The following is a 25,139-nucleotide window of genomic DNA, read 5'->3' on the forward strand; positions in this document are numbered from 1 at the left end:
AGTTGTCCATTCCTCCTACCTTGCTCTGTGTGACAGCAGTACTAAGTAATCATGTTAGATCATTGTGATACATGGAGGAAAAAGGGAAATGTGGGCAGCCTGACTGTGATACGACATTTCTGGCATTTTTGCCCTTTTTTCCTTTGATACATCCTCACGTGTCTCATTGAAGATACAGCTCCGTGTTGCTTCTAATTTCTGTCTAGAGGGTTGAACAGGCATGCTAATGCAGGGTGTCACATGGGCTTGAAAACTTTGAGCAAGAAGGTCAAATGTATTGACTCTTGCTTTGCTGGTTTCCTACTCTGTCTCTCCAGGGATGAGTCTGTAGAGACCCTTGTGTGGAAGGAAAACAGTAACTTTCTGTCCTTCCCTGCTTCCCCTACAAAGCTAGGGATAGCAAATACTTATTCTGTAATTTCTAGTTTAAAATAAGGGTTGGGTTCTCCAGCAAATTTGATTCACCACAGAAGGCGTATTTTTTTTATTTTAGGAAATATGTGTGCTGCCCTCACACTTAACAAACTCAATTAAGGCTCAGTCCATGCTCTTTCAATGAGGCATCTCTTCTGGATCTAAGGTGTGGGAAGTCGAGGAATGCTACCTCAGGAAAGAAATGTTTTATCCAGCCCTCAAATCCAATCACAGAGAACAGTCTGTATTTGTGTGGAATTACAGCAGTAAATATTAGCGTATGTGAGAACGCTGTATAGATCAGATAGGAGCCTTAGCCAAAACAGTTGTTGAGAGTGACTTTTCTGAAACAAGAACTAATTAGTAGGGCTTGTTTGAGGTCTTTATTAAAGAAGGTAGGGACAATTTAGTACCTCATTGACTGGCATTTCAGATACTGCAGATAGTGGGGGTTTTTATTTGTTTTTTTTTCTCCTGTGGTCCAGAATTTATGCAGGCTTTCCCATGCGATCCTGATTAGAAGATTAGTACATTATCTTTAAACAAATACTGGAAGATGGATTGCAGTTTAAGTTATTGGAGCAATTTGTAGTTTAAAAACTATTGCATGTTTGCTTTTTAATGAGATGATGGGTGGGTACAGTATTTCTATTTTGTGAGGCCCTCCTAAGGTTCTTAAGCTCTGTCTGTGTGTCTTATATACTTATTTGTGTGTGTGTTTATACATGAGGTTTTTATATACGTGCACACACACACGTTATATGTAATAATATACAATAAGTGATATATAGAAGGTCTTGGAGCTTCAGTAGCACTCCAGCGAGGCTGAAATTTCAGAATGGTCATAATTGCTCAAGAACTCTTTCCCGCTCCTTTACAGGTATTTCACATGATACTATTGTTCAAGAATCCAAGAAATACTGGCAGAACATGGAAGCAAATGCACATGGATCACAGGTATTTTCATTCTGCCGTGCAACTAATTCTGTAGCTACTTTGGTGATAATTCTTTTTCTGTCTGTGTATAATCAAGCTTATTTTAGAAATTATTTACTTTTAACGATCTCTTCAAATGATCTCTTTCACTTTAACGTTTCTATATATTAATCACAGGCTTGCTCCACTTGTGCCAAAATGCATGCTTTGTGTCTACGCAATTTCTTTTTTCCTTTTCTTATTCTGTCATATGTGGAATACAAAACCTAAATATCATTTCAAAGTCAGCTGCCGCAGGGCTTTAGTAATCTTTTCAGTATATGACTTGTATAAACTAAACAAGTTTCAGAAAATCATATTCATATTGTTGCAGCTTCTAGGTAAATTTACCTAAATGAGAAATACACTAATTAAAAATGAATCCTTTAAGAAATGTCTAGTTTTTGAGATTGCAGACTAAACTGTTACCAAGTGGCATGTCTTGTAACATCTGCTTCCGGACATCTGTTGTGACTCTTATCTTAGGGGGTGATTCATACTTGTGTATGGATTTCTTTGCAGATACAAAATACCTTTTATTGTTGGATTTGTTTTGTTTTTTGTTTTGGGCTTAAGATCCTTGGGAACCAAATGAAGTACGGATCACTTAATTTGAAGATGAAGTTTGTTTGTGGCCAGTGCTGGAGAAATGGTCAAGTTAATGAGCCAGACAGAAACAAAAAATACTGCAGTGCAAAAGCAAGACACCCGTAAGTAAGACTGAACAACTAAAATTTTGTCTTTTAGTAAGCCGTTTAAATCCTCTCTTGGGAAATTTTATGTTACTGTTGAAAAAGCAAAATGAAGCAGAACACGGTAAATCTCGTTAACATATTTTAATTACTACTAATAAGAAACACTTCAGTGGCAATTTAAGTATTTTTAATTACCAGTTATGGCAGAGTTTCTAATAAAATGTAGTTAAATCTCATGTGGTGAACTCTTTGTAGAGATAACTCCTGGACTCTCCTGGTCCTGTTTCTGTTTACACAGTATGTCTATTGTCAGAAGTACTTTCTTGTGTTGAATGCCTCCGTTTCTACCTAGGTGGACCAAAGATCGCCGTGTGGTGCTAGTGATGTCTAATGAGCGGAAGAAGTGGATGACCATTCGTCCTCTTCCCACAAAGAAACAAGTGCCTCTGCAGTTTGATGTATGTTTACCTAAAACTGGCCTTTTCTAGTTTCAAAAGTGGGGTAACTGGAAAATACTAGTAATTGGGCTGGTTTCACCAATCCTGCAGAAATTCTCATGGGAGTTTGTGGGAATATACTAAGAGTGCTTCCACAGAGCTCAGCCTTAGAAAAGGACTGAGCTCCCATTTTATTACTAAGTCCTTTGTTATCAGTGGAGGTTAATCACTTTAAGTGATTAACTTAGATACAAATTTAGTTAAATTCTTAATATTTACAGTAAACATTGTAGAAATAGTTTCAGCATATCTGTGGTCTAGTAACTAGGTAAGAGGCAAAAAGTATTCATGGTACGTGTTTCCAACAGTTTATTTTTTCATAAACTACAAGACTTGAGATTTTTTTTTTTTTCTAATAGGCACTTTTATATAATACAAATGTCTGATGGGGGATGGGCGGACACCAGGCAAGATGAAAAGTCATTTTCTACCATCACCCATTTTACTTTATATTCATAAGAAATATTTTTTAAATTCATGTTCCAGTTGTGCAATCATATTGCTTCAGGCAAGAAATGTCAGTATGATGGAAACTGCTCATTTGCTCACAGTCCTGAGGAGAGAGAGATGTGGACCTATATGAAGGAGAATAGCAGTAAGTAGAAGAATAAGCATATTAAAGGCATGCTGTAAATGTAACTTACGTTTTTTCATTCTTGCTTTTCAATACCTTTTTAATCAACTGTCTTTCACTGCATTCTGTAGCAAACTTTGCAGGCACTTTTTTTTTTTTTTTTTTTTTTTTTTTTTTTTTGGAATAAGGCCAGACTGGGTATTCAAAACTAGTACTACATGAAAATAGCTAGACAACAATGAAATAGTTTGTATGGATTTGGAGGGAAGGTCTTGGAAGTAGTATGTTAATCCATCCATCAGAATTGTTTGATAACTTCGTGTTGCGATGTGCACACATTAAGATTCTGTTGTCAACACGTGGGGGCTATTTGCAGAACAGCACTCTCCCATCCATTTACTGTGAATGACTATTTACTGTCTGTTGTCGATTTGTTATCCCAGCAGGGAGTTACGGGGGAGAAATAATGGAAGATCAGTAATAGTAAATGCTGGAAATGACAGTGGCATGATCTGCAAGAAAGCAGGCTAAATTTACCAAAAATTTAATACACACACACACACACAATACATGCACACTTAATATTTATATTAGTCCTTAGAAATTCAGATATCACTACATAGTGGCACAGCTGTCATCTATACTTTGGGTGCCTGTTCATAAATATGTAATATCTTACTTCCCCTAGATAGCCAGAAACGAGTCATGGTAAGTAGCCAGAGATTCATATTGCTGTTAGCTATTGTCTCTACTGTGTAACTCTCTACAGTATGGCTTACCTTTCTATTCTTAAAATAGTTGGGGACTGAATTATGCTTGCAAACTCAGTCATTTATCTAGTATTCTCAGACTCTTGCCTTAATTGCTAATTACTTATTTTAGCTTCTGCTCTCATTAGTTCAAGACTTGGAGCAGTTGTATGATATATGGCTAAAAAGTCAAAAACCAGAAAAAGGAGATGATATAGCCACTCAGGCAAACAAAGAAAACGGGAAGCAAATTCACATGCCAACTGACTATGCTGAAGTGACAGTAAGTAGCATAAGTATAATTCTAAATTCTCTTTTTTTTTTCTTTTCAGTCTGTAACATACGCTGTTGTCCTTACTCTTTTGGTGCTCCCTTTTGATCATAGGTAGCTACACTGTATGCAGGCTTTAATAACTGACACTGTAATGCAGTTCTGAATCCTCTGAAACCAGTGGAAATCATAAACTTCAGCTGCTTGTTTCAATAATATACCTGATTAGCTAAACAACAATTTACAGGCCAGCGTAAAGAAAATATGTAAAAGGTATTAGGAGCAGTTCTGTGCTTGTTCTATCGGAATTCTCAATGGTTTGTTTTCAAACTCCTTGTAAAACAGGTGGATTTTCACTGCTGGATGTGTGGAAAGAACTGTAATAGTGAGAAACAATGGCAGGGTCACATTTCTTCTGAAAAGCATAAAGAGAAGGTTTTTCACACTGAGGACGATCAAAACTGCTGGCAGTATCGCTTTCCAACTGGATATTTTAGCATTTGTGATAGGTATGTAGTTTTCAAGATAAGAATGCTGAAAAATGAAAGCTCATAATGTAAATAATTACTGCAATTGTTATTTTTGACACATGGTGTTCTCGGATGTCTTGCTTTGCGTGCATATTCTAACAAGAAACGAAGTAATTAACAGTATTTTTACATGTGCTATTAGAACTTGGGGAGGGACAAGCTGCCCAATTGTGGAACTGAATGAATTGTTTGTGTGATGTTAGTAAAGGTTCATGAGCTTACTGCAGCTGGGTGAAACCTTGCCTAAAAAAGGATGCTATTAAGTTTACTGAAGCATCTGCATATTAATTACCTGTGGAATACAAGAACAGCACCTAGTTGGGCAGTGTTACTGGAGCTTTAAGGCAGGTAGAAATGTTGTTAGCATTAAGCCAAAGTTGTTAAAAGCAAGTGTTTGTTATTGGAAATGTTGTATGGAAACGTGGAAGAGAGCTTCCGAGATCATCTGGCTTTCCTCAGCACTAGTCATATATTTTACTCTTTCTTTTAAATGCATCCTGTTTGCCTGACTACAGCAGGTTTTGAGTAAATCTGTTGAAAGTCCTTTCCACTGCTGGAATCCTCTTGGAAGGCTTAAAAATTTTGGAGTCTGCATTCTGGAGTTGCAGGTTCAGAATACAAGCTTCATTTTGCTGGTTCAGTTGCCTCCTTTCTTTGATATCAAGTTAAAAGATTTTGAATGCCTTAGAGATCTTGAGAGACTGCACAGCATATAAAAGCAAGTTATTTGTTGTTTGCAGTCTTTGCAACTTTGAAGTTTATGTGCCCTTTTTACTGAATTTTTAATAACATCTCAAATTAGACTATTTAAACACTAACAGACCTCAGATATGCAGTATAAAGTGAGTACGAACTGGTACACTTATCACTTAATATGAGACTACTAGGATAAATTAGATTCATCAGACCTGAGCAGTTTAAAAACAAATTTAATTAACGCAAGGCAATTAATTATTTGGGCTTTTAAACAAAAGTATTCCTTTAGCTTAGTGAATTAAATGTTAAGGTGTTCACTTAACTGGTAAAGCAAATAATTTGACCTGATAAAATTGTCAAGCATAAAGGACTCTAAAGTAGGAGCATGAAGAACAGAAAGACAAGTGCCATCTTTTGTCCTTTGCCTATGCTTTTCCTTCGTAGCTGTTAAGTGTTATCAAATGCTACACGGAGTTAGTATGATCGTGCTTTAAAAGTATTATTCTAGTTAGCTTTCTGCGTCCTTAATATTTCAGTGTATTTGAAAAGCATGACCAGTAGGAAATATCCTGACAACGATTGTATGTAGGTAAATCTTTAAGAACACTATTTAAAATCTGTTTTAACAGATATATGGCTGGTACTTGTACGGAAGGAAACAACTGTAAATTTGCCCATGGAAATGCCGAGCTCCATGAGTGGGAAGAGCGAAGACAAGTTTTAAGAATGAAACTCAGCAAAGCAAGAAAAGATCACTTGATTGCTCCCAGTGATAATGACTTTGGAAAATATAGTTTTTTGTTTAAAGATTTAAACTAATACTGAGATGGCACATACATGTTACCAGCTGGAAGTATAAACCAGAAAATTTGACAATAATCAAAAGCATGTGACAGAAAAGCTGCAGGTTTTCTGCTTTTATTGGCATATATTGTTCCTCCTGGACAGCAAAATATAGTAGATTTAGGGGGATTGAGCAGACCTGTCTGTGCTCTCATGACACAGAATGGTGATTTAAAAAAAAAAAAAAAACCTGAAGTATTACATGCTAATTCACCTTCTGTTGGACAGAAAGTTAGGAAATAGAAGGGGGAAAGAGAGGTTATAAAGTCTAGGAAGCCCCCCTAGTATCAGTCCTTCAGTTGAAAAACTTTAAGGTATTAAGGTATTAAAAACAGTGTCTTGGGCGAAGAAGAAAATGATGGATGAAAATTCTTCAGATGTTTTAATGGAGAGGATTTGTTTAAAACAAAGTTTGCTACTTATCTATATGTAGGTTGCTAAAAAGGAATTTCTTATTAAAGATTTTAAGCAAAATAACCATTTAACTACAATATATGTTGAATGGGTATTTTTTTCTCTATTTGTATGTTTCAATATAATTTACTGAAAAAGGATCTTGGGAAGAAAAACCTAATTTTTGAAAATCAAGTAGTTAAAATTCTGTTTCTTGGTCTTTGCTGTTTAAATGATGATTTTGAAAGATTACACTTGTATGTCAGTATTGTGTATCGTATGGACTAATGTTGCCTGTAATAAAAGAGAACTTTACATAAAGCTGTTTTCTGCACGTAGCCTCTCAGGATTGAGATTTTGTGGTTTAAAAAAAAAAAAAAAAAGAAACACTACGATTTGCCTATTAGCAAAAGCTTGAGCACTTATAGCTAAGAACGTGATGTGTTGGTATCGCTGTGTCCAGCAGCTTGTTTGCCGCGTCCTGTACGGCCGTGCGCTCCGCGGGGCGAGCGCGCGGCCGGAAGCACGAGCAGGGCCGCCTGCCGGGGGAGGAGCGGCCTGCGGCCGGGACGCGCTGGCGGCCTGGCCGCGCGGGCCCGACGGCCCCTGGGGGCCGCGGCCGCGGCCTCGGCACGGCGCCCTCCGGTCCCCGCAGGCCGCAGGAAACGGCAAAGCGGGCCCGGGCGGACGGGCCTTGCTGCCGCCGCCGCTGCGCGGCTCCCCTGCAGCGCGTGTTCGCTTCCCGCCCCCGCTTTTGCTTAACCAGTCCTTCAAAACAGCCGAGTTGCTAGGATTCGCGGGTTTTTCCCCCCTCTCCAGTGTACTTTTCTTCTCCTTTCTCGGCTGACCCGCTTCAAGCACGCCGCCGCGGTGTGCAGCAAGGTGGCAGCGACGCTCAGAGACAGCGGCGCCCTCCGCCCGGCCCCGCGAGCGCGCAGCCGGCCGCGGCGCCGCCTCGTACCGCTTCGTCCCCACACGAGGGAGCACCCGAGCGCTGTGGACACTCTCATTTCTGTAACAAAAGCTGTACTGTGCCTTTTGGAATTGTTTTCGCGGTGTTATGCTCTCGCTGTCTCATGTAAGTGGTCTGTAATGGTTGGAAGTGATTCTGGACAAACTAAACGTGAAATCCCTGTGTGAAACTGTGTAATTGCTCCGCCACGCGTGGGGGGGAGGGCGCTGTGGGCCTGGGGCTCGGCCCCGCCCCCGCTCTGTGTGCGCCTGCGCGCGGGGCTCGGCCCCGCCCCCGCTCTGTGTGCGCCTGCGCGCGGGGCTCGGCCCCCCCCTCCCCTCCCGCTCTATCTGCGCCTGCGCGCGGGGCGGGACGTGGCGGCGGCCGGTTGGTGGCGGGGCGCGGCGCGGCCCGCCCCGGTGGCGCCGGCAGGGCGACGTGTGCGCCCGCCAGCGGTCCGCGGCTCTCGCCCCTACTCCACCCCCCGCCCGCCCGCTCGGGGCCGGTGGGGATGCCGTTATGCGGAGGCTCCGTCGCCGCTGCCGCTGCCCGGCTGCGGCCCCGCGCGGCCCACATGGCCCGGCGCCCCGAGCTGCTGTGCGGCGCTGCCATCGTGCTGGGCTGCGCTTTCCTCGTGGCCCTCAAAGTCACCTGCAGGTAACGGCGGCGGCGGAGAGGCCGCCGGGGCGGCGGGAGGGGGGGCGCTGTGCGCGGCCCGGCGCTGGCGGGCAAGGCGCTGGCGGTCCTCCGGGGCGGCCTGCGCGGCTGCCGAGCCGCCACCGCCGTGTCCGCTCTGGCCGGGACTCGGTGGCCGCGCCGGGCCCGGAGCCGCGCGGCCGTTGGGCAGCGGCGGCGGCTGGGGCACCGAGGGCCGGGCCGGGCCGGGCGGCGTGTCCCGGCCTGCGGACTTCCCCAGTCGCGTTCTCCTGGAAAAGGAAAATCTTTTTAAGACACGCGTGTCTCCGTGGAAGGGTCTTGGGCTGGGGCGCCGCGTGCCTGGACGCGCGTGCCTGAGGGAGAGGCGCTCTGTTGAGAAGGCGGCTCCCCCCTCCGCCAAGAGGCGCTGCCGTCGCGGGGGCGGCAGGGCTGGCGCAGAGCGGGGGGAGCGCCGCCCGGGCTGGGCGCCTCCTTCGCGGGGCCTCGGTGCGGGTCTGGGTGTCCTGCGTGGGGTTTTAGGTCAAGGTGACTTGTGTGTGTTGCAGATCGTGCTGAACGAGCTTGAAAACGTGCTTACTGCGTTTGAGGTTTAGTTTTGTGAGTGAGGGAAGGCTCCTAGGATCTGACTACTTCCACGTTCCCTAGGGTCTGAGCAGTGTTTTAGACTGAGAAACAGTTGTTTCAGAAGTAATGCTTCTAAAAAATACTAAGGCTTTCCTTTCTCACTTATGTTACTTGAATCAGGAGGACTTTTAAATCTCTCTTAAGCGGTTGTGCTTTGAGCAGCAGCACCTCTTTTCCTGTGGCCTGTGTCTCCCAGTGACTGGATACTGCAGGTGAAAGCATAAAGCTCTTGCCACATTGTGGAGTGTGTGGTGAAGGGCTTCTGAATTTCATCAGCTCCAAGTTTACTACTTTTAGAAATGGATAGTTATTAAGTATAACTTTTCCTGTGCTTGACACTTGTAGTGATGCTTCTGTTTTCTTCCTGCTCTCCATCATTTAACCGCATGTAACTTTCATTTGATTGCATATTGTGCTTGGAAGCTCACAGACTACTCTTGGAATATGCTTCCTCCCTGCCCCCCATACTCTGTACAGGAAATCTCGTTAAAGGGTTTTGGGTTTTCAGACTACAGTGAGCTAGATAAGCTAAGGTCAGAAAAGCGTTCCTTGTTAAGTTGCTATCAGAAACAGAAAATACAAGTGTTCAAATCCCTTGTGCAGTTTAGGGGATTGTTAATTGTACATGTTAACTATGTCTGTCGTACATACTTTCTCATCATACATCATCAGTACAATCTGAAAGCAAGTACAATTGCTAAAGTGCAGTTATTACTGCTAAACTTATAGGTATAACATATTAACCTTCAGGACCGGTGGATAAAAAGTATTAAAGGGGAAAATCCCTGCACTACAAGGCAGTTCTTTAATGGGGATTGAGTATTACAGGTATACAGTGGCTGAAAGAATATCTGAAGGGAGCCTTATCTGACCTGTGTAACTGTAGAACTCCTGCAGGTTAGAACTGAAATAACTTCTGGTTCTATACAAATGTCTCTCTGAGACAACCCCACTCTGAAGAGCTGGCAGTCAAAGGGACTGATCCTACAGGTGCTTGCATGTGCTTTCCTTTAATATGAGGTTGTTCTGTTGAAATTAATTTAAATTTTATAGGATGTGTGCAGCAGATAAATAAAACAGTCTGTTTTAATGAAAACTGTGTGATTCTTAAATTTGTATAATCATTTATCATGTAATCCTCATTTTATTCATGTATAATTTGTTGAGATTCAGCCCACTCTGTTTTCAAGATTAAGAAAGTTCTAACTGTGAAACAGTTTATGGTAAGGAAACATATGAATGGCTGTTCAAGAGTGTTTTGTGAGTAGCCACATTACTGTTTAACATTACGCACTTGATACAAGGATTCTATTCTCTGTATAAAACTGGGAATTATATAAAAATACTCCACTGTATATCTAGTATTGCAGAGGGAGGCAATACTGAGAAAATTGGTGCAAGAAGCTGATAGCTATGGGTTTATTCTGAGTTTTCTTATAATTACTAGAGATTTTTTTCCATACTTGAGGATAGCCATGTATTTCCTACTCATCTGTGTCATGATACCTCTTCTATTGATCTATTTTAAATGTTCTTGCAATTTAGAGCTGATCTCATGTCTCATTTTTAAGGCTCATGTTGTTATGCTCTTTGTTCAGCCACTCAGCACAACTGTTGAACTCATTGTCCACTTTCAGTTTAATTTGGTAGAGGAAGCAGAGGTGTTAAACATATTTAGGTTGTCAGTTTTCATTAAATCTGTTAAAGAGAGATTCAAATTAATGTCTCTTGGGAAATAGGTTTCTATGTGAGCTCAACTTTTACCTGTTGTGTTTGGCTTTTGGTGATCAGCGTGCGTGTGCTGACTGGTGAGTTACTGTTTGTGCAGCTTCAACAACCCATAACACATCTGTGTTTGTGTCTGCCCAGCTGGAAGCTAGAAAACACGGGAAGAAGCTAGCAGTTTGGACAAGAATGAAGCACTAGATGTGGGAGAGTATTACCAGAGGTATTGCTTGTGAGGAGGAAGAGGTAGAAAAGGAAACAGGATGGGGAGGGAGGTGGGTTACTGACGGGGCGGGGGGGGGGGGTGAGAGGGAACAAAGGCAGAAATCCATAGGAGAAACTAGCTTTTTGGCCCTGTGTGTGAAACCAAATCCATTTTGTGAGTAGTGGAATTAAGTGTAAACAAAAGGAACCAATTAAAATCCAGAATTGTTTTAAATATTGAAGTTAGAACTTTCTCTTACATATGAATTAAGAAATTCTGTAGCTTTTAGAAAATGTACTAGGGGTAATTCTTAAATGTTTAGCTTTAAGTGTGTGCTTAGTGACCTGGGCATAAGTAGAGTTGTGACTTTTATGGGCCTGTTTCATAAAAGCACAGGTGCCTCTTACAAACCAGAGTATAGCAGCGTTATTAGAATGTTGCTTAATGTATGGGATTGACAGTGTTCAGAGCATAATAATTTCATCCCACTTACTAAAGCTGTAACCTAAAAAGGAGTAAAGATCAGGTGGAAAGGCTTTTTTGTTGTTGTTGTTAGCTTTTTATTGTGGTATCAGGTAAAGGAGCGCCTAGTTTCCCCTAAAGCTTTCTGTCACGTGAGATACCACAGCAAAAATAAGTCACAGAATCACAGGATCGTTTAGGTTGGAAGGGACCTCTGGAGATCATCTAGTCCAACCTCCCTGCTCAAGCAGGGGCCTCTAGAGCATATTGCCCAGGATCACATCCAGACGGGTTTTGAATATCTCCAGGGGAGGAGACTCCACAAGTCATGCAGTAGTACAGTCCAGTTTTTAATCTAATTTACACTAGTAAATATAGTCTGGCTATAGTAAATATTGCCAGAGGAATATTTTGGGTTTAAGAGAACATGAAGGAGAGAAAATATGATCATTCACTTGCATTTGAGGCAGGTTGCACTGTGAACACTTGTGAACGCACTGGGGGAATGGTCTGTATCTGGATTGTATGATTGCTCATGTAATAGAAAGCGGTGTTTCCTTTGTATTTGGTTTACGTTCTTGGTATTACTGCACAAACCCATTTCTCTTAAGAAAACCTGTCATAAAGTCATATTGTACTGTCTTTAAATCAAGATTCTTTATTTGTTGATGCTGTCTTTACACTGAAGAAGAAACCTGCCTGAACAAAGTTCCCAATCTCTGCTCTAATCACTGATATCAGTGAACTAACACACAGTTACATACTGCTAACAGTCATTAGTAAAGCATGAATTTTTGTTTTGGTGATACAATATAAAAGAATAGAAATGTAGAATATATGAAAGCAAGGCATAAGGCACAGTGATGTTTACGTTATGTAAACACATCACAAAACTTTATGACTAGCATTTCTTCTCTCATCAGGGTGCTGTTACCTAAAGTACAGGTGTTAAAAGAGGATGAGGCCAGGGAAGAAACCCAAAGAAATCACTCTTCCTGGTAATTTTTTGCTCTATAGCAACTAGCAATAAGAGCGTGAGCTAACGAGCTCATAAACATAGTGCATGGTATGGCAGCGTGACTTCCTAAAGCTTGTTAAGGGTGGTCTTAAGATTTCTATGGTATTTCATGAAACTAACTCAGATAATGTAAATTGTAGTCATTTGCATCAGTTCTTAGTTTTATCATTGCATGACCTTTGCTAGGATTAATAAATTAGGACTTTGGGCGTACTTTTTTTAAACTAGTGCTATACAGTCTCAGTAAGCCTTTTTGATTTCCTTCCTGCAGCCGAGCAAAAGATGTAACAATGCCAGCGAAGCTTCCAGTGAATTTCTTCTCCACAAGATCTCCAGTCATTGATCTTTTTCGGGGACAGTTAGATTATGCAGATCACCTTCGTCAGGATTCAGAAATTGTGCTGTATTTTTTCTATGCACCATGGTGTGGCCAGTCCATTGCAGCAAGAGAAGAAATAGAGCATGTGGCCAGAAGATTGTCAGACCAGGTAATTCCAGAGACTGTATGATTTTTTTTAAAAAAGGCCTCCTAGCTTTTAAATCTCCAAACAAAGGCTAATTTTCACCTTCCCACAGGAGCCAGTAGGACCTGGATGCTCACGTTTTAGATTAATTCAGCCAGCCATTTTAATTGCAAAATTGCATACAAAGTGTTAGAATACTATCGGAGAAAACCTGCGATTCCTGTTCGGTTGTGAATTATTTCTGGTCCTGGATGGGGAATGCTGGAAGTTTAATCTTATAAAGTATTATCAGAATTATTCACGTGCCTCTGGGCAGAAATGGCAGGGAGTGTGCTCTGCTTCCAGGATTCTTGGAGACATCGGTTATGATATAGAGGCCTTGCAGCCCTTACGTTGCTACCTGATAGTTAGTTAGTTCTGAACGCTTCACTGAACTGTCTTGAAACTCTGCTCTTTGGGCTCTGCTCTGCAGAGTGAGTCATCAGTATAGGTTATGACCAAGTTAATACATTTGAAGGATTTGGATTAGGAAGCTAAAAACTGAAAGGAAAGAAAAGCGACTAAAAGGGTCACTGTTGCCCCCTCCCCCCCCCCCCAAAAAAAAAAAAAGCAAAAAAAAAAAGGGGTGGGGGAGGGGAGTTTTGGATGGTAGACTTAAGGGGAGGAGATGTGGAATACTGCCTTGAAAAGGCACTGAAAATAGCAGGTGGAATGGATTGGGAAGAACCATACTGGATAGTAAATTACCAAAGATTTCTGTTTGTTGTTAGGTGAGAACTTTTATCTGTTTTGCAGGTGCTATTTGTGGCTGTTAATTGCTGGTGGAACCAGGGGAAATGCAGGAAGCAGAAGCATTTCTTTTATTTTCCCGTGATACATTTATACCATCGGAGGTAAGAGTTTTATAAACATGGTCTGAGTTTTATATTATTACTTTGACAGACAGAGATACTGTCTGAAATGTTGCATATTGAAAGTGTTGCACTTGTAGTTATGATGAACAGTTATAGAGGTGGAGATTCTGGGTGAGGCTCATCCTGTATACTATTTAGGTATCAGGAAAGGCTGTAAATGTCAGTTAAATGACATGGTGCTCAGTCCTTCAACCATAAGGAAAACTTGCGTTGCCCACGCATCTCCTGGAAGTTTTGCCGCAAATAAAATATAAAGAATTCAGATTTACATTTTAATTTTAGTTTTCTGCTTAGTTTTCTGCTTTATGGCAACTGGTCCCAGTTTAAGGCAGCAGTAAAGTAAGTGCTTATGGGCTGTCATAGCTGGTGGAATTTAAATGCTTGTTTAAATGTATTTGTGTGCTGAAGACTTGCTTCTAAATCTGGACTTACACTCCTTTTTTTACGGTCCAAATGTTGAGATATCACTGTAAAATGTTTTATGTAATGCCACTTTTATTTTTAGTATTTGTATGTATTATCCCTTTCTTTCTTTTTGTGTGTGGTAGAAAGTAGGAGAACATGTTTTCTAAAGCTAGGTACAAAAGAGCCAGTTGCTGTGCAGACTCTGACTTGCGTTTCTGCTTGTGTACCATAGTCTTGCACTGTAGTTCCTTTCTATTAGCAAAAGCTGATTTATTTTGTTCTGGGGATTTATACGTTGAGGAGGAACAATCCTGATCTTTGTCGTTAGCTGAACTTTGAACAGACAGAAATTGCATTGGCGTAATTCAAACTGCAAATAAAAAAAAAAGTTAAATCAGCGTGGAATCCCACTTGGATGTACATTGACTTAAAATTGTTTTATCTGGAGGTAGCACACATTAGATTGATACACTTGGGTACTGTTGGTAACTGGTTGGCATATTCTTATACCGTCACACCAAAATGAGATGTAAATTCATACTGATACTTTGTAAACCTCCCCCAGAGGGCAATGCACCCCTCATTCCTGAGATATTAAACCTCTAATGCTGTATACTGTGCATGCTATATGTTGAAGCAGTGCCTGTTGCTGTTAAGGTGAAGATTTGTAATAAAGCAATGTAGGACGTATTGTGATTAATGAGCTCTAGAAAACCATTTCAGAGCATCTGCATGTAGGTATCTCAATGCAGGTTTGATATTTTTCAGAGTGCGTTTATAAGTTATATTTTAAAAATTGCTTCACGTTCCTGATTAAATTCTTCAGTCTGAATGGACTAATTCCTCATGCTTTTAGTGTTTAATTTTATTTTGGAGCGTGATGCTCTGTCCAGCCTGATGACAAAGAATCAGATGCAGGATTTCAAGGTAATGAAGGACAAGTTCTTGAGATCATAGCCACAAGGTCCCCTCCTGCTCTAGCATTACCTGATGTGAGCCGTTTGTCACGTGGCTGGAAGAGAAGCTGTAGGCTTGCTCAGCCTCTCCATCCACGCTGTGACTGTGTTCATCCCCGCTTAATTGAGTGCTACTTAGAAAAATCTATTTCAAAATCATACGTCTTTTCAGATTGATGCTATTTGAACTTTTATAAAACATTTCAAAAAAAAAAGTGAAAATAGTGACATTTCTCGGATCTATTTTTTTAAGTCATGTATAATTTAGTCAGGTATATGGACAAAGCAGAAAGATATGTATGTGATTCATACCCGCCTTTTACCAACTTCTTTAATGGAACTCAGAGGTGGTCTCTGTCCCTGAATCGCCGCCAGCACATTGCATCTGCCCACAGTCTGTGTTAGAGCCACAACTCCCCTCTCAGATATAGCACGGCAGCTACTGCAAATTAACACAGAGAGCACTCTTGGTTGCCCAGAGGCTGAGCATGCTGTCTGTGTCACTGCTGCCTCTGGCACCCCCAGGAGGGACTCTCTCTCTTGTTAACTTAAGTCTTAATGTTTTATTATTTTTTTTGGTACTAGTTTTGGACCAATTGAATACAAAGGCCCTATGAGTGCTGTTTATATTGAAAAGTTTGTTCGCCGGGTGATGACACCACTACTCTACATCTCGTCTCGATCAAAATTACTAGATTTCCTCTCAAATTATGAGGTACTTGTCTCTCTTCTCTAGCTTTACCACTGTGGTTCAGAAAGAGTTTGACTTGTTTCACAGTTAAATTTAAGCTGCTCCAAAGTAGTAGTTTCTTTCCAGAATCTTGAAATCAGTGCCCTGTAAATTTTGTTAAAATTTAAAAAATATGAAATGACAGAATCATAGTGCCTGGTGCCTTTTGTAGTGACTGTCATGATTTAGTGATGTTATTAATTTGCAATACACTCGTATGTAGAGCCAACAATCAAAAATTTTAACCTCCTCGGAATGATACATATGAACAAGTGCGAAGGGAGAGCCCGTGGCCCCAAAATCTTGCAGTCTTAAGTGGGAAAGGCAGTTGAGAAATATGTAATAATTGCTTTATTTTTCAAAGGAGTCTTAAATCTTTCCAGTAAGTGAAAAGGTCTGTTAAGTAAAAACAAATGTGAAATCTGTTGAAGTAATGGCTTCCAACTTCTTTGTATGATGTAATTTCATGATTTTACTCCACTGCTGCATTGTGTTTTATTAATTTTTCAGTCTGTTGTGTTCAGGGAGGCCAAGACTGGTAACAGTACTATTGAATTAAAAACTTTCAAGTAGATAGAATGAATTTGCAGCAGAACCATTTATAACCCATTTATAACTGTACATTTTGTTAGTGCACAATGGAGAAATACTATAATCTCACTAAACCCCAAGCTATTACAGCAGAACACAAACATAAACAACGAATTGATATTGTGGTAGTGCCCAAAATATGCTAGGGGCTTTCCAGAGTTTCAGAATGAAATGTGGTTCCTTTTCGAATTAGCGTTATGTTCTCAAGACAGATTGTGCATGCTAGCACTTACTGTGAATAATTGCTTGCTGTTCACAGTGCAGTTTCTCCCTCAGCAGCTATTTGTTGGTTTAGTTCTCCAGTGTTTTAAGCAGGGACTGCGAGTCAGGAGTGACGAGTTCTCTACCCGTCTCTGATGTAGGTACTTTCTATGGTCACGAGCGATTCTCTTGTCTTTTCTCTGCTTCAGTTTTATCATTCTGAAACTCTGTTGTTTTTACCACCTTTAGAAAACAGCCATGCCTGGTTTTCAGTTTTTTTGAATCATCTCTTGGTAGTTTCCCAAAAGCAGTGAATAAACATGCTGTCATTTGAGCTTAAACTTGCTTTACAGTAGGATGTGCGCTTCCATTGGAAAAAGGCTACGATAAAAGACAAATTTCTGGGGGAACCTGGAAAATCAAATTTTCATTTCTGAAACACAGCTTAGCTGTTGAACAGCTATTTATGTTTCCAGTTTGTGGTCAAATGTTCCCCCCTTTCCACTGCTTCAAAACTCCCTGGCTTTGAGGAGTCCCCAGTCTATTTTATATTTGGCATTTGTTGGCTCTTTCTGTGAAATGGACTAAGATTTGGATCTGCTTTGTTTCCCCCCCATCCCCCCCGGCCATGTAAGGTTGATGTTATTCCCCAGATCATAGCACTAGGTGCTCGGCCTTTTGCCTTTGTAAAGTGAAGAGGAGGAGGAGGGGATACAAAAATAACAGCCACCTGAGGCAGTCAGATCCCCCAGGGAACGGGACAAGCCACACCATAATGGAGAAGGGCATTGGATAGTGCAGGCCCAGGTGAGCGCAGTACAGAAAGCAAACAGTGACTGATGAGAAGCCGTGATGCAGAGAAGACTTAAGAAATCAGAGAATTGTATGCAAAGAGAGGGAGACATGGGCATAAGGGAAAGAGTTTTCAGACAGAAATATTGTTGTTTCATCGTTTTAAAACAGTTAGACATGTGAGCATTTTTACTCTTGTCTCTTATGTAAGTCAAAGAACGTCAAATGCTTTGTAGGAGAAGATACAATCCAGGGGGTTATTGCTCTGCTGAAGAAGTGGAAAAGCTTGAGAAATCTCAGAATGTTTTGGAGTAGGTTACAGGAAATGCATATATGATACATATATCATATGTTCATATATCATATAGTAATTGCTATTTTCACAGCCTATTTTCTTGCCTAGTTGCTTGCTTTGATTTTCATCTTTTGTATGCCAAAAATGTTAATTTTGACCAGGAGGGAAAGGAGGAATAGTTAATCATTAGGTGTTTTGACTATTGTCTGCTGGTTGATCAGTTTTTTATGGAGTTTCTTCATTGAAAAGCATTAATTTGAAGCTCAGTATCTTATGAAAGATTTGTCAGCAGCAGCTCCAGTTCTCACTGCTGTGTCCTGCTAGAGAACAGGTTATACAAACTCAGGTTAAGGTGCTTACATTTGAGTTGGAAAACGTGAGCTGAAATGAACCTTTCTGTAGCTGCTCTGCAACCTGCGCTAGGCACTGCTTGTTCCCTACCCCAGCTGTTTTGTTTACTTTGGTATGAAGGTCTCCCATGTTAAGGAGCAAGTAGCAGTGTAGTTTTCTGTCACTGGCTCTTGGGAGGCAGTCTCGGTCCTCGTTGCTATGTGTTTCCATCCAGGGATAGCACTACGTGGAATCTGGTGTATGCACGCACTTTTTAAATTATTAGTAGATGAGCGATTCACATGCAGGGCCACAAGTTGAGCGAACTTCTGCCGAGTATGGCTTTTCACGCTGAGCGTTACTGAGCACTTCTCTTGTTTCAAGGACGTTTTATTGTTGCTTGTCAGTTTACTTCTACTAACGGCCAGGACTTTGAGGCCATAGTTGTCCTTTTCCATCTAACCTGTAAAGCTTTTCATGTTTAAACCTTGTGCTCAAATTCCAGTTACCAGCTTTTGACTGAGAAAGGATCTAGCAAAGAAAATCAGGAGCTCTGCCCCCACTCACTCCGACACTGAAATCCATGAGCCGTGTTAGCGTGCCTGCGCTAGCAAGTCTCATAAAAGTACCAAGTTACACTTTCAAAGCTTTTTTTTTTTTTTTTTGGAAAGTCAAAGCACATCAAGAGATACTGAAATCTAGCAGTATTTTACTTTGTATTCAGATCTTAATTAGCATGTTTCTATTGCTAAAAATGTTGCTAAATAGAGTCCAGCAGAAAGTAAGAGCAAACGGTGTTGGTTACATGATGCTGTGTCCCTTTCTCAGCCGAAGTAGATCAGTAAAAGCATGACTGCAGTGAGAAGCTGTGCTTGATGCCACAAGGGGGCGCACAGACCCTGTGGAAAGAATTCTTGCTGAAGACTTGTGTGTTCTTAATTGCAGAGATGAAACATTTGTATTTTAATCCAAACTAATATCTCTAATTCCTTGTCTCGCTAACCCGACTATTTTAGAAATGACCTCTTCCTTCTAAGGCACAGTAGGAGAGAACATACAGCTTTCCTCGTTGGACAAAAGTCTTCATTGACTAATGAAAATCAAACAAATGTGCACAGGGATTTTCTGGCATGGGGAGGTGGGGGGAAGTGGTCTTTCTGGGATGTAATTGGGATGTGTCTTACACTGTTGTATCAGCTTTCCTTTTTGCTCCAGCTGTACAGAAATGCGTCCTGATCAGCTGTGTAGGAGCTGACCCGCAGTGGATGTGATTTAATAGCTTGCTCTTCTGTGTGGTGCTGTGGTGTCCATGGTGAGTGAGGAGGTGATAGTTTGCATCTGCCTTTCCTGAGACACAGGATAGCTGAGGGTTGCTCTTTCTCTCTCTTGGTTTCTGGCTACACGTAGTTGTGTACATCATTAGAAAATGAAGGCTTTTGCTTCTAAATTTAATTCATCTAGGAAGAGTCAACACAGTTCCTTCTTTGCATTGTTACAGTACAGGATTTGCAGTACTTAACGCTGGCTCTTCTGCCCCCCAGAGATGATGTTTTTCTTTCCTCTTGCAGTTTTCTCTCCTGTGTCCTCAGACCGCAAGAGGAGTTGCCTGCCGGCACAAGTCAGATTCTGAAAAAAGATTTCCTTTACCTGATACAGCCAAAACCTAAAAATAAATAGATAGGTATTGAGATGGAGATCCCTTAAGTGAGTAGTAAAAGCAATTTGTTTAATTGTAACAACTAATCAGTAGCTGTATCTTTTTCTCCTGTTTTCAGTGTTTTGTACTCGTTGGCATCTAAATTTCAGCGCTCTTTTATGACATAGTCATTTAATATTGTGAGGTCTTTCTGCAGCTCTTCTTAGTCAGCTGTAGTTTCAACGATTACCTGAACCTTTGCAAATTTTATTTCTCACCCTTCATGCTCTCTTCCAAAAATATTTAACTACATGAGACGCAGCCTGTCTTTGACTGTTAAAAATAACTTCTACCTGTAGGGTTGTTTTTTTTTTTGAGTAATTATTAATCTGGAAAAGGACCTCCTGTTGCTCCTTGACACTTAGTTTCTTTCAGGGCATTTGGTAAATTCTTGTAAACTTTGTGGGAAATTACAGTACGCTGCATTGAGTAGCTTGCTATCATCTACATGCCTGCCAATTGCTTCAAAGAACTTTTAATAGATCTGAGGCATTGTTTGCTGCTTTAGTAATAAAATCATACTGACTGTTCTCTAAGAAAACATTTATTCATGTCAAGATCTCTGTTTTTTAAAGATTCTACCGATTTGCTGGTCTGTAATTGTCCAGATCATCATCAAGCCTGTTACTGCTGGATTTAACTGGTGATGCTTGGCACTTTCCATTCCTCTAGTGTTGAGACCAAGTAAAGAAATAAGCTGCGCTACAATTAATAATTTGGCATTTGCATAAAGTGAGTTTTATTAGGTACTAATGATTTTTCACTATTGACATTCTCAGTTTTGTTCCAAAACCTTTTCTACAGACTCCAGTGCTTCTAATACATTGTCCTTAAACTATCTCTGTGCCACCTGCAAATAATTAATGCTGTTAGGGGATCCTACTGCCTTTCATGTGGTGCTGTCATCTTTGGGCAAGTGTGGATTTTTTTTTTTCTTTCCTTTTCTTTGTTTTAAAGCCACCGCTGTGTTCTCCCCGCTGTGAATTGAGGACAGAGGCTGGTAAACTCCCACTTTGTATAGCAGCAAGTCATAGCCTGTTCATTTGATTATTCCTAACTACCTGTGAAGCTATTTAACCATAGCGCCACACAGATAGTTGCCTTGAAGCAGCTAATTATCAATAACAGCCTTTAGGTAGATGACTGTGTGAACCACAGGCAGGCAGTTGCTGCTAAAGCAGGTGCCTGACATCTTGAGTGGATGTTTTGGAAGCGCTTACATGAAAAGAAGTGGGAGTTGCTGCAGTCAGGCTCCTCTTAAAATACTTATATTCAAAATTAAGAAAGAATGTCTTTACGTTGAGACATCTCTTTTGTAAGACTTGAATCTCTCTTATACTGAGCAAGGCATGCTGTTAGTTGCTAGCACCTAAAAGCATCCAGTTTTGTTAAAATCAGCAACATAGCTGATATCAACAAGTGAATCTCTTTGGAGAGCAGAAGAAAAGGAAAAGATGCATGGTACTTGGGAAGAAATGCAGCGTTTTAGACACGTTCTCTTCATGTGTATAACTGTAGCCTGTAAAAAGGAAGACGTTTTAGCTGTTCTGGGATGAACGTTAAAAGGAAGCAAGTTAGCCAGATTATAGAATAGACATAAAGAATTAGTATAAATTCTCCCACCACGCTTTATTTTTATTAAAGAAATATATTTTCCCAAAACGTCTCATGGAAGCACCTTATTTGTTCTAGTCAGTAATTAGAAATTTTAAGATACAAATAGTGTGTGACAGAATGGGTGGTCAGAATCAGAGCATTAGGGTATTTTTTAAAAATAACTTTATAAATGTGATTTGCAAATCTGACCTTTGGCAGCTTCTTAGATTTTGCTCACTTTTGACTCTTCCTTCATTCACTAGTTTGTGCCATGTGGTTTGACCGCCATAACTGGGTGAAGCAAACTTATGCTTTGAACCATATGGTTTTGCTAACTTTTTTACTATGTAAGGAAGAAGAATGATTGCTGTTATTTTGTTACATTTTCCACTTCTAACTTATTTTATATTCTTATTTCCTCCTAAACAGTTATTGCAGAAACTTCACTGATGGCTTGTACCTGATTTTTATCATAGATATTTTTCTTGTGGTACCTCTTAAAGAGTCTTTATGAACAAGAGTCTTGCATTCAGCATTCTGTAACAAAAGATAATTCCTTCCTAAGAGGGCAGATTATTAGATGAGATGGGGAACGCTTCTATTGGTGAACATTTTAGGAGCATATCGCCTAAGGTAAAAGTCAGAGGAAGTTTTGTAGTAGTAACAGATAAAATATATATTCACGTTTAAAAAATAAACTTAGTTTTTTGTAAGTAAAACTCGACAAAAATTAGAGTAGCTTCTGAAAGAACCAAATGTGAACACTTACATGGGAATGTATTTGCCGCATAAATGGGTGATGAGTGAGCCTGGAATCGTCCAATCTGCAGCAGTCCTGAGAGTGCCCTTGTTTTGTGTATCGCGCTCTCCGTGTACGCACTGGTGCAACCGTGATTCAGAGAGCGCAATAGCCAAGTTCCACCACTGAATCTGTCCTGAAAGTCTAGTAAACTGATATGAGTGGTGAGTACAAATTTTTAATGGATTGTGTTTTGCAGAATTTAATTCTAAAACTTTGTTCTAATTTTGGAACAAGAGAAGTTTAAGACTATGCAATTGTTGGTTCCAAGTCAGCTTCTCCCAGGTTCCCTTCCTGATTTTAACAGGACACTATTCAGGCTTCATAGCCGGCAAAGGGAGTAGGCCTATTTAGAAATGATGAGTCTTTGAGATTTTTGAATTGACTGTTTTGCCATTTGAAGAACTTCTTTTCTTTATGGATATGCAGGTGGGATATGGTGTTCTTTCATTATTTTTGGGCAGTTGGTTTCCCACTGACTTCTGCAGCCCACACTGAAAGAGTTTACCGTGACCGATAGCTTGATGGTGGGATGATAAGGTATCAGAGTCTGGTACTCTCTAGCCGGATTCTTTTAGATATTCAACGCATACGGAGAGTGCAATGTTTAATATAAAAGTTTTTTTAGGGAATTTTATGTTACAGAGGATTTTGGTTTAACAGTGATTCAGCAATATACTGAAAGAACAGTTCAAGTGTATCACAATAAAAGTGTATACACTTAGCAAAAATCTAGCTAGACAGTTCAATCACAATACCAATGTGATTGCCATTACCAGTCTCAAATATGCTCACCGTCACGACGCTGGGCGACCCCAGTCGCCGGGAAGGAATACGTGGGTTGAAGCCAGCTAAAGTTCATTGCTCTCTTCGAAATTTCTTTGTTGGTTGTTGTGGTTTTATACTCTGTTGGGCTGAGCCACATATACACTGTCCCCATGCTGAATCTGGCTAATCTCGGGGAGACATCCACATCCCTTTGGTCAGCTCAGGAAGAAACACTTACCCCAGGTCCAGGTAACAGATATGGCTGCTTATCTAAGACGAAAGCCACCCTCTGGTCTGGGGATAATGTTGGTTCTCTGCGCAACAGCTGCGGTTAGTGAGCCGCATCCTACACTGTCCTTGAGATTCATGGGGCACCTTGCCCTCTGAGCCTTCCCGTGCTGTAGGGGTTGTTTGGTCACATAAGGTGGCTTAGCGGTGCAAGTATTGGCTCACAAAATGTGTGAATGCATCTGTAGTTGCTGATTATGTGCAGCACAGTAAAAATTAAGATGTTACTGTTAAGTTTGTTAATATTCTTACAAATCATATTCCATATTTCAAAAGATGACTTTATGGTGCTTTTGGTTCTTATGGTGGTGCTGCAACTGACTCATAAAGTAATTTCAAAGCAAATATTGTTTTTGGAGGACTGTAATACCTAATGTGGGAACTGTGCAGCTTGCAACTAATGCCTCCACAGCCGTAAAAGCGCGCTCTCGTGATACATGTGGTTTTGAATTACAGCATTAGAACAGATTTTCATTCTCTTCAATGTTACACTTTTTTTCTTGCAGCATAAAATGACTCTTTTTCTTTTAACAAAGACAACAAAACAACAGTATTTAGTCTATGTTGTACTGTAGGCAAGTGATCACAATGTTCCATATATTTATATTTGAAAATAACTGTGCCAACTCTAATTCTTATTTTTTCAGCCTGGAGTTCTGGGATATTTTGAGTTCAATGCTTCACCTCAGCCTCCTGGTTACCTAACGTTCTTCACATCAGCGTTACATTCATTAAAGAAAGGTAAAAGCATCATCTTCAAAATTGAGGCCATCTGTGAACAATTCATGTAAATAGGTTCAGTTGTTTGTGATATTCTGTAATTAGGGAGTGACTCACTTTTGAGTGTGTTTCTTAATGTCAATCTAATTATGAAGTTGTCTTGTCTTTTCAGTGATGGAAAAAGTGAGGATTGCTTACGTAAGAGGTTTATTGTCTATTTTGTAATCAGCCATCATGCAATGAAATGTATGGCAGGGTTCTGTTCAAAGATGCATTAAAATACACTTTCATCTGTAAGCTGAAAGTGTAGCTGCAATCTGTATATAGCCATAATCAAATTAGCGTTTATTTAAATTGAATCCAAGGGTATTTGTCTGGGGCAACGTCTGAAATGTTAGATTCAGAGGCGATAGGATGAACTTGACTTTCAGTCTAGACTTGAGCAACAGAATTCAGCATCAGCAATGAAATGCTTTCCTGCATGGAGTTAAAGAGCTGGTAGAAGATAGCTTAATGAGAAGGGATTTTTTTCCTATTGTTTTGCATTAATAATCTAAAATCTAACAACTCTTGTGTTTAAATATACAAAGTTTGCATGTTAATAACTTACTAGTTTCAGTTACATTTTGACTTATTTTATTCTTTTTTTACCTTAGCTTTTACACATAACAAGCAGCAAACAATAGTCATTGGGCCCTTGGGGTCATTTTATATTTTTCTTTGCTTTAGTGATAGAATGTAAGTGATGTCTCCTATACAACACATGGGAGTGTTTAAGAAATGTAGTAATGGTCTCAGTAAAATCCCCTCAGCTAAAAGGTGTACTTCTTAGTTTATGCACATACACCAAAATACATTATCTTAATAAAATGATTGTGCTTAACATGATATATGTAATTTTCATAGCTTTTTTATTGAAGAGCCTTTATTTTGGATTGTTATATGCAGTTTTTATAATATCAACATTGTGCACTAAATGTTCTATGCAAAACTTAGAGGTGCTCCTAAAAAGTATTTATATTTCAATAACTGTCGGTGGGAAGTAGTATTGTTATACACATTTGGCTGATTAATAAACTGAGGCAGATTACTCAGCTTTATTATTCCAAATATATATTTTCTGAAATATATATGTATTAAATCAGTTTCTCAGTGTAGTAGCATTTTTAAAAGCTACAAAAGGTCGCCTGGCAATTAATTAGGGTGGAGTAATTTCTTACTGTGTGTGTGCCAGTGTGTTTAGCTACCCTACTGAGTATTTCCAACTTCTGGCTTTTGTAGTGTCAGAGACTGTAGTGGACTGTTTCTTTTGTG

General features: G+C 40.3%; 2 protein-coding genes across 11 annotated transcripts in view; both read left to right on the forward strand.

Annotated features, from left to right (window-relative positions):
• Nucleotides 1-6,971, forward strand: part of ZC3H7A (zinc finger CCCH-type containing 7A) — a 31,924-nt gene extending 24,953 nt beyond the window's left edge. For 7 of the 8 annotated variants that reach the window (XM_068908821.1, XM_068908818.1, XM_068908819.1 and 4 more), the window contains 7 exons: nucleotides 1,295-1,371; nucleotides 1,966-2,099; nucleotides 2,437-2,542; nucleotides 3,068-3,176; nucleotides 4,054-4,187; nucleotides 4,521-4,684; nucleotides 6,031-6,971. In XM_068908821.1, the coding sequence (XP_068764922.1) occupies nucleotides 1,295-1,371; nucleotides 1,966-2,099; nucleotides 2,437-2,542; nucleotides 3,068-3,176; nucleotides 4,054-4,187; nucleotides 4,521-4,684; nucleotides 6,031-6,220 (914 nt within the window). In that variant the 3' untranslated portion in view covers nucleotides 6,221-6,971. Of the gene's footprint in view, nucleotides 1-1,294; nucleotides 1,372-1,965; nucleotides 2,100-2,436; nucleotides 2,543-3,067; nucleotides 3,177-4,037; nucleotides 4,188-4,520; nucleotides 4,685-6,030 lie in introns of all 8 variants that reach the window. The other variant, XR_011134742.1, reaches the window with a different exon arrangement.
• A 972-nt stretch (nucleotides 6,972-7,943) lies between these two features.
• Nucleotides 7,944-25,139, forward strand: part of TXNDC11 (thioredoxin domain containing 11) — a 37,376-nt gene continuing 20,180 nt past the window's right edge. The window contains exons 1-5 of one of the 3 annotated variants that reach the window (XM_068908846.1): nucleotides 7,956-8,246; nucleotides 12,552-12,768; nucleotides 13,540-13,637; nucleotides 15,605-15,734; nucleotides 23,753-23,846. In XM_068908846.1, the coding sequence (XP_068764947.1) occupies nucleotides 8,101-8,246; nucleotides 12,552-12,768; nucleotides 13,540-13,637; nucleotides 15,605-15,734; nucleotides 23,753-23,846 (685 nt within the window). In that variant the 5' untranslated portion in view covers nucleotides 7,956-8,100. Of the gene's footprint in view, nucleotides 8,247-10,730; nucleotides 10,819-12,551; nucleotides 12,769-13,539; nucleotides 13,638-15,604; nucleotides 15,735-23,752; nucleotides 23,847-25,139 lie in introns of those variants that run through there. The other 2 variants (XM_009683490.2, XM_068908847.1) reach the window with 2 other exon arrangements.

The sequence above is a fragment of the Struthio camelus genome, chromosome 15 (genome assembly GCF_040807025.1).
Source record: "Struthio camelus isolate bStrCam1 chromosome 15, bStrCam1.hap1, whole genome shotgun sequence".
NCBI lineage: Eukaryota > Metazoa > Chordata > Aves > Struthioniformes > Struthionidae > Struthio > Struthio camelus.